This window comes from Sorghum bicolor, chromosome 7 (assembly GCF_000003195.3).
Source record: "Sorghum bicolor cultivar BTx623 chromosome 7, Sorghum_bicolor_NCBIv3, whole genome shotgun sequence".
NCBI classification, from domain to species: domain Eukaryota; kingdom Viridiplantae; phylum Streptophyta; class Magnoliopsida; order Poales; family Poaceae; genus Sorghum; species Sorghum bicolor.
Genome location: NC_012876.2, coordinates 2861346 through 2870226, shown reverse-complemented (window position 1 = coordinate 2870226; position 8881 = coordinate 2861346). Strand labels below are relative to the sequence as shown.

At 37.0% G+C, this 8881-nt stretch overlaps 1 protein-coding gene across 1 annotated transcript; it reads right to left on the bottom strand.

Moving 5' to 3' along the window:
• Positions 6793-8407, bottom strand: LOC8076535. Its single transcript, XM_021464544.1, has 3 exons — positions 7981-8407; positions 7738-7818; positions 6793-7382 (listed from the first exon to the last, which is right to left on the bottom strand). The coding sequence occupies exons 1-3, from the start codon at positions 8347-8349 to the stop codon at positions 7236-7238; spliced, it is 597 nt and encodes a 198-aa protein (XP_021320219.1). The 5' UTR covers positions 8350-8407; the 3' UTR covers positions 6793-7235.

Sequence of the window (8881 nt, the reverse complement as noted above, 5' to 3'; positions counted from 1 at the left end):
GCCATGTCGTGCAATGAAGATGTTTTGGGGGCAAAGGGGGGGATATTCCGATCCTTTGAAGAAACAAAGAAGGGTTTTTGGTAATGTTCATGGTTAATTAGTTTATACAGGCTCTACTAAACTTCATGGACCTAACTTTGTAAAACAAGTGAGGATGAATTTTTTTTAACTTTGTCAAATAGAGTAGAGTTTGTGGTCCTGGTCCAAGTGAGGAGGAATTCTTTTTGATAGAGCTTGCTAGATTAAGTGACTAATATCACGTAGATCCATATCACCTAAGTTATGTTGAAATTGGATTTAGGTGTTTTTGTTTTGGGACTTTTAAGGATGGGTTTGGAGGATCAATGGCTCTTGGGGTAGGGATTTACCACACACCCATTATTTTAGAGAGAATAGCTAGTACTAACAAAAGTCAGTTAGTGTGGCGGTAATAAGGGGTAGGCTGTAGCTATGAAGAGCCTTCAATCGGTGGATAAGCTCATAGGCACGGGGGAGCTCATGGAGATGAAACTGGGCATCCACCCCTTCTTCTGTAAAGATTTAGTGGTTCATAGAATTGCAGCTATGTAGACAGATAGCCCTAAGTTGAGAAGCTTTGATATCTACAATACTACCATTTACAATTGCCCCCCTCCCCTTAATTTTGGTTCTCCTCCACCATTGGTTATAGGGGTGTTATTTTGTTGTGGTTAGCTTGGTGGTGGCAGGTGGAGAAAATGTAGCTCAAAAAAGCATTGGAGATTGAGTAGGATGACATGGTAGGGAACTTTTTGAAATCATGTTAGGAAGTTAGGATGGATGAAGAGTCCTAAGAGGGAGGATCTAATGTGGTGTGCACCAATAGACCTATCTTTGGTTCTAGCGAGGTAGCAGTAATTGACTATTGGTAGGTTGTATCAAGTCTAGGAGTCGCATATGTGCTAGTGTAAGTAGAAAGAAGATAAGGTACACGATAGATAAAGATAAGAGAGATGGAGTTAGGACTAAAAGGAAGGAATAATGTGTTAGAAATGCCACAAGGTCCAATGGCTAAAAGGATATAAAATGTGAAGACTAACTCTATCTAATAACATTGTTTCTTTTTATAATGACCTTTTCTTATTGGGTAAACAAAAAACATCTACTAAAATAGCAATACAAATAATTAATTAATCCAGACATATGACACTGATCAACCCAACATAATATAAGGAATGTTCTAAGTTATTACGTGCCAAATTTTGAGATATATATATATCTCATAATGGGAAAAAATGAATAAATATATTGAACAATGCATTCTTAAGTTAACCCTCTATTTTCAATCATATAAAATTATTATTCTAGATATGTGGAGAAACAAAATTGGATTTGAAAAAGAATTATTTACATAACAACAACACACAAAATGGACTATACACAAAGCATTACAAATCGATGGTACACAAGATGGCAAGGAATTCCATAGGTAAAAATCCAATCTATCAATATTCTTAGTACAAGGGTTAAGAAAACATGTTATATTGGAAAGAAATGACATATATAATCATCATGGCATGACCGTGCAACTCAATCTAGATTCAATCTCTACAAATTTCATGGTACAATTCCTCATCATATTGGTTTTGTTTTATTTTATCATGAAATTGTTCAAACTCATGTGCATGAAGGTATTAAGCATAAACATATCTTTAGATGTCAAACAAACATGTATTATGTATACATAGATTTAACTTGAATTTGAAGCCAAGATTTTCTAGGAGTATGCCTTACCTCTTTCTACGTGATTCGTGTTTCTTTGTATTGGAGTCGTGTTCCTTATTACTAGACTCTTGACTTTTTCCACTTGACACATTTTTATTGCCATCAGAATAATCTTGCATCTTGCCACCATGTTCACCTTGTTTCTTTCCATGAGACTGTTGTTTCTGACGATTGTACTCCATCATACAATGAGATTTTCTATTGGTTTTTTATGATGAATGCCTTTGAAAGTGGGATATATATGAGTAGTCCACGTAGAGGCAAAGTTGAGATGAGCATCGATGAGGTCGATAGGAAAGATGAATGTTTTGTGATGGTTGATAATTAGAAGAGATGAATAGCGAGAAGGAGAGATCGAGGTGGCACTCTCTTGATGAGCGATGAGAGAGAGCTTATAGGGAGATAGGGGAATGTGGTAGTAGGGTTGCCAGAAAATTTATATGTAGAAGAGGTGAACTATTATGTATAGCTTTAGTGGTAGGTTTAATATCCAGGAGATGCCAGAAGTGTCCATCTTCATTATGTTTTAAATTTGTATTTGTTAGTTTGTCTGGATTCTTTAAAAAACTAGTATAAAATGGATAGTATTTATATATTACAGGCCTCCTCTCTCTCTCTCTCTCTCTCTCTCTCTCCTCTCAATCTCCATTATGGATTTTTCAAGAAAAGCATTAAAGTTTGAGTTTCCAAATGTTTTATGCTAATAGAAATGTTGATCTATATAAAAAATTAGCAAGCTGACTTGCATGGCAAATTGAGTATAGCTGAATTAGTTAGGCTCCTCTATCCACTTGGGTTCAAGTGCTCAATCGTTCTTAACTTGGCACGGATGCTAGTATTGTTTTAAGATTTATTCCAAAATTGAACCATGATATTTTTCGGTGGTAGGTGTGCCTAGGAATGGACTTTGTCAACAAGATTTGTTCTTTTGAAGGTGCTCATAAGGGTAGGTTTGTGTGCATGTGTTTATAGTGGTTGAGTATGTACTCCCTCTGTCCTGGAATAGAGTGTATTCTAGCATGTAAGAGGTATCCCCAAATATAATACATTCTCGGAATAAAAAGTAATGTTTACTTAAATAAAAAAATGAGAGATTAAAGTAATTGAGTGCTTACCATATTTTCTATAGGGAAACTTAGATTGCACCCTTTAATCATGTGGAATAGGATTAGATTTCAATAAATTAGGAAGTTAAGTGAGGGGTACATGCGTCTATTGCCCTCTCTCTTATTTTGTCAAATGCATTGTATTCCAGGATAGAGGGAGTATGTGCTTAAATGTGTGTGTCTGTGGTTGTACCGTGTAACTAGAAAAACTATATGTACTACATGGGGGCTTAGGGTTAATATAAAGCTAATGTTATTAAAATTCATCTGAATAACATATATACACATGTTGATCCATGACATGCATTACTTGATTCTATCTTGTTGCTATAGTAGGTCATGGCTTGACTTCCGGCCTGCACCATGAGCGTTGTACCTTAGCTTGTCATGCCACTCCACTATGACACCATAACACAATGTCATATTGAACTATGTTTATTTTTTCTATTATATTTGACATCAAAAGATCATTTGAACTGCAATTTATGAGCATTCATATATGCAAAAGGGTGCAACATTAACTCAAAATTTTGTCAATGATAGACGATTCATGCAACATCACATTTTATAGATGGAATCTACAAATATCCAAGGACCATGCCCCCACCATCATGAAATTAGACAATTTCTAAGTCAAACTATAGACCTAATTAGTTTGATCAAGTTTATAGAAACAAGATGATGTTTAGGAAATTAAATGAGCATCATTAGATACCTTAAGAAATGTATTTTAATAGTTTACCAATTTGAGGTCATATATGTTAATATAATGTAAATTTAGTCAAACTTAGGGTAATTTGACTTAGAAAAAAATTCAAATCTGATGTATTTCAGGATAGACTGAGTATACGACAATAACTCTTGGCTTTATGGTCAATCAATGTGATGACATCTATGGTGACGTGAAGAATGGCATTGTCGCGAAATAGTCTACAATCAAAGTTGCTATCATTAGAAGGAAGAAGAACCCTCCCTCATAAAGAAAAACAAAGAAAGAAGAAGACTTGAACTGCAAGACTTTGAAGCTGCTAGGGACTCTGCTACTAAAACTAAAGATTGTGAATGTGGAGAAAAACAAGCAACTAGGAAGGCCGAAAAGCACTGGGCTAGGAAGCCCACCTCTAGCTTCTATGGGCTGGAGTAGGTTAAATAGAGTAGAGTCTTGTTATTATCTAGGCCCATGTTGCTTTCAGCTGCCATGCGGCACGCTTGTACTTGTACAGATAGTACTCGCCTAACAAGGCTTATGAAGAACTTGAGGTTTACCCGTATTCCATATATCGTGTATCGTAAAGAAATCAATAGCTTACCAAATATCCCATATCATACTTGAGTGCTTAACATACATGTGGTTTAGGGTAGCTTTTCAATTGACTTGCACCAATTCTACAGAAATTAATTTCTATCTTAGTTGGGGGAGGAAGTGGTTCATTTTCTCAATCCCGCTTAAGAAACAATCTATACACTCCCTTACCATACAAAAACAAGAATTATATGCATGTTACATGCACCCTTATTTTTGCATATACTCCGTATCCTATATAAAATAATAAAGCTATGCATACATCTTTATTTTCTCAGAGATATATACTATTTATTAGCTTACTCCCTCTGCTTGCTAAACAATAGTAGTTGACGTTAGGACAAGAAAACTAAACTAATCGATTGTTCATTTGCTTTGTCCTAACATCAACTATTAATAATGTTGAGTGAAGGGAGTATATGTGCAGGTTTTAATTGTATAAAACTGAACACCCCTTGTACCTTTCTTAGTTTGAAATCATGTTTTGTTTATATAGGTGCACCTAGTCAAATCAGCTAGTGAACGAAGTTTGGCAGAGTTGAAGAAAATATGCATAGTCAGAAATGTTTGTGGCTGTGTCTGCCGGTAGATTTGAAGTCAAGAATGGAATTCAGGTCTTGTTTAGATGCAAAAAGTTTTTGGATTTTAACACTGTAGCATTTTCGTTTTTATTTGACAAACATTGTCTAATTATGGAGTAACTAGGCTTAAAAGATTCGTCTCATGATTTAAAGGTAAACTGTGCAATTAGTTATTCTTTTTATCTATATTTAATACTTCATGCATGTGCCGCAAGATTCAATGTGACGGGGAATCTTGTAAAGTTTTGGGATTTTGGTTGTATCTAAACAAGGCCTCAATAGCCCAATAGCAAATGTGCTTTTTTCTATAGGAAAAGAATTGTTCTCAACTGCCTACCTGTTGCGGCACATGGCTCTAGCTGTTCTACTCCTGGTACGAGCTACTGCCTAGCTATAGCTATGTCTCGCAGAAAAAAAAAGGCTACTCCAAGAATCTTGTTGATGCAAAGACATTCTGAAATCACTTTCATTCATTCATGTTATCAGCGCGGCAGACATTTTTGTGGTGATTTGTAACACTTCCAATCAAAAAGTTCATTTTCATACTCTTGTTCAAGCTAAACCCTGTACTTTCAGCATACTTCATTCTTATATATGTTGCTGGAGCCAACCTAGGGCAGGGAGAAGTCCCAATCCATAATTCATTATGGGGCTATGAATGGCAAAATTAACATAAGTTTTGCAAGGCAATTAACTCAAGCCTCTATTTGTATGTTTTATATTCATGAATTAGAGAGAGAAAAACTGAGTTATATCATGCAGTGTGGATCAATCTGCAGATAAACACCAACCTAGACCCTTTTCAGATTTTGCAGAGCCTAAACGACCAGCTTGATGTTCCCTTCTTCATGGAAATTATCATTCTAATGTGCTGGACTATTTGGAAAGTGAGAAATGATGCAATTTTTCGACAACTGCAGCCAAGTATGCTGAGAATGAAATCTGATTTCAGAACTGAATTTCAGCTTCTTTTGCTGAGAGCTAAAAAGAGTTATTCACCAAGGATTGATCAATGGATAGTAAATCTAGGATAGCCTAGTTCCTTTCAGTTACCTTTTCCTTGTTTTTCATTTCTTTTTTTGTTTCTTAGTTTCCCTCTGGCTTTACTCCTTTCTTTGTAAGTTTTAACTCCTTTGAATAAATTTTCAGTAGGGGCTCACACCCCTCCTGTTTCCTCAAAAAAAAGTGTGCCAGTGTGTTTCTCATTCTAACCTTGCTAAGATAAGAAACTGAATGAAAACGGATTAGTCCTCTCGTTGACTAATAAGATTTTTTTCAGTTTGTGGAAACACCTATATACCTGCTACCTTTGGAATTAATTCGGTTCAAACTTCTAGATATCTTTTATTTTTAAATAGAAACAAAATTGGATTTAACTCCTCACAGTCAAATTTAAATTGAATACTATAAGTAGTATGAACTTTATAGGATCTGAAAACTTTAGAGAACAATCCCTCATTCAACACCCCCACTTAATGAAGAGTATGTTTGGCATATAGGTTTATCATGAGAATAAATTATTAGTAGTTGGGGTAGTCAGGCAACAAATCGAACTTTGTGCTAAACACTGTTACATTTTGGTAGTACTAAGTTGTATATATTGATTAGTTCAACTCAAAAAATTTAAACTAATAGAAAAGGTGGGCAATTCATTTTTTTTTATATTTCAACACTCCTAATCTGTCCTTGATACCATACTAAGTTGGATATATTGACCAGTTTAACTCAAATGTGGACAATTCACTGTATTTCAACAGGTACTCAATCATGTGTGGGGGGGATAATTTTTTAACTAAAAGATCCACAAGAGATGAATCACATTAAAGCTTACGAAGTTTGTTTTCACCTTTTCAACTTACACATTCATTTACAATTTATTTTTAGCTTAACTATATGGCTTGAATAATTTGCTTGATTCTGACACTGAGGTCCCCCTTTGCCTGAAAATGATGGGAAAATTTTCGCCCGACAAATGCGCGTGCCCCCATGCGTGCACAGCTTCTATATATATACATGGATTTTGGACACATTTCGTTTTCATGCAATCAAGCCATTTCCATTTAAAACATATCCTGATACCATGTCGTTTTCGTGTTATGCACTTTCAATTGTATATCATGGTCATGAATTCATCATGAAACTAAAATGAGGAAGGAACAGGATAGATCAACAACTAGCTCATACATGAACAGAATAACTAATCCTCACAAGATGGAATAGACCCCATATCTAACATAGCGTTGTTGTGATGTCTCACCTAACATCAAACCCACAGTTTGTACCTTCTCATATGTGAATGAAGTTTGTAGCCTTTTCATAAACAGGAACAGAATAGCTAGTCTTCACAAGAAATGTACCTACTACAGCCCCCACGCCTTCTACAAGACTCTCTACCTTTTCTCATATATGTGCTAATGTGTACATGTATGCATGTGTATAGGGTGTTGGTGCTAGCTTATATGCAATCAGCTAGCAACCAATGAATTTATTGGCATCGATCAGCTATACGTGGAAAGCAGACATAGGGACCAAGCAGAGGCCTTTCTTTCTCATCAGCTCATTGTTGTCATATGCACTATCTTCCTTGATTGCTGTGTCTATTGTTGTGTTTGCCCCATTATTTACATCACTGCCGCCTGTACTCTTCCGCTGTAAAATTCAGGGAATGTATGTATATCAAAGTGTGATTATTATTTTTAAAAATAAAATTTCTCCTTTATGTGCCCTGGAGGTCAAACGATATTAAAGCTAACGATGAATCTCCTTAAAGAAACAAATGATGAGCCTCTATTCTATATATCAACACAGTGTGAACACTGCAGTCTGAAACCTCCAAAATGAAGACTACTATATATAAAACATGCTGCAATTAAGTTAAGTAGTATTTGATTAGCTGGCGCAAACATAACGGATATCTCTGATCAGCCTACTTCATAAGGGGAAAAAAGGAGAAAAAGAGCAATAATGGCAAAAAAAAAAGGTTCAGAATTTCGGTTGGGGTCACCTTAGAACGCGAAATCTCATCACAGGAATTTAGTTTCTTCTGGTGGTGGGTGGCATCTGAATCCCTCAAGTCATCAATCAACTGAAACCATGCAATAAATTTTACTTCTTCCACTTCAACCAGCAAATTAAATTAAATTTTCCCAAACCAAAAACTAGTCAAATTTTACATGTGCAGAATAAACACGCATAGAGAGAGAGAGAGAGAGGGAGAGAGGTAATAAGCTTGTAATTGAGCTCTAACCTTAGGGCTACTGATAGGAGACGTGGCAGTATCCTGCAAGGACTCATCATACATGACCTTCTTCCTCCTCCAGCCCTCCCTGAGGCTCAACCTTCTCGACACCACCGTCGACGGCTCCTCGAGTGCCGGCAGCCATGTGGAGGCTCCTACTCCAGTGTCACTGCTGCACTTCGATGTAGAACCGCACCGTCCAGCATCATCAGTCGAGGGATCACCAGCACGGCTCACCTCCTCCTTGTGTCTCTGTGTCTCCATGAAGTAGTCGATGTAGGACGTCCAGCCGCTCTCCTCGGAGGCGGCGTTGCCGCCGTCGCCGGAGAAGGAGTGGCTGGCCACCGTGGAAGAGAGCTCCTCGCCTGAGTTCTCCATGGGGAAGAAGAAGAAGAAGAAGGTGCAGGTGGGTCGTCGAGGCCTTGAGGGGGTGAAGTGTTGCTGTCTCTTTATATACACGAAGCCAGCGGTATTGAATGGTGGTGTGACTTGTTGTGTGTTGGAGGGCACAGGAGAATGGGGTTTACAGTAATTTGTGTCGGACAGATAAGCTAGCGGCTGAAAAAACTCCTTTAATTTTATTTATCAGTGCAAACAGATTCAAAAGGTCCAATTTTGCAACTTTTACCCGTAACTAATCAAATTATACATGTATTTAGTACAAAAGTTAGTTCAAATAATTTTTAGACGATATGGGTGATGATTTTGTAGCAGATTGGCGGTATATTAGTAAGGCTATCTCCAACAGGAGAGCCATTTGGGAACTCAAACCCAAAATGGGTCTCCAACACAATACCTATAGCCTCCAACAGAGGACCCATACAGAAGACCCACTTTAGGTATCAGGAGAGGCATAACCCAAATTTGGGTATCCTCTCTCCTCGAGACCCATTTGCAGAGAGTGTTGTCT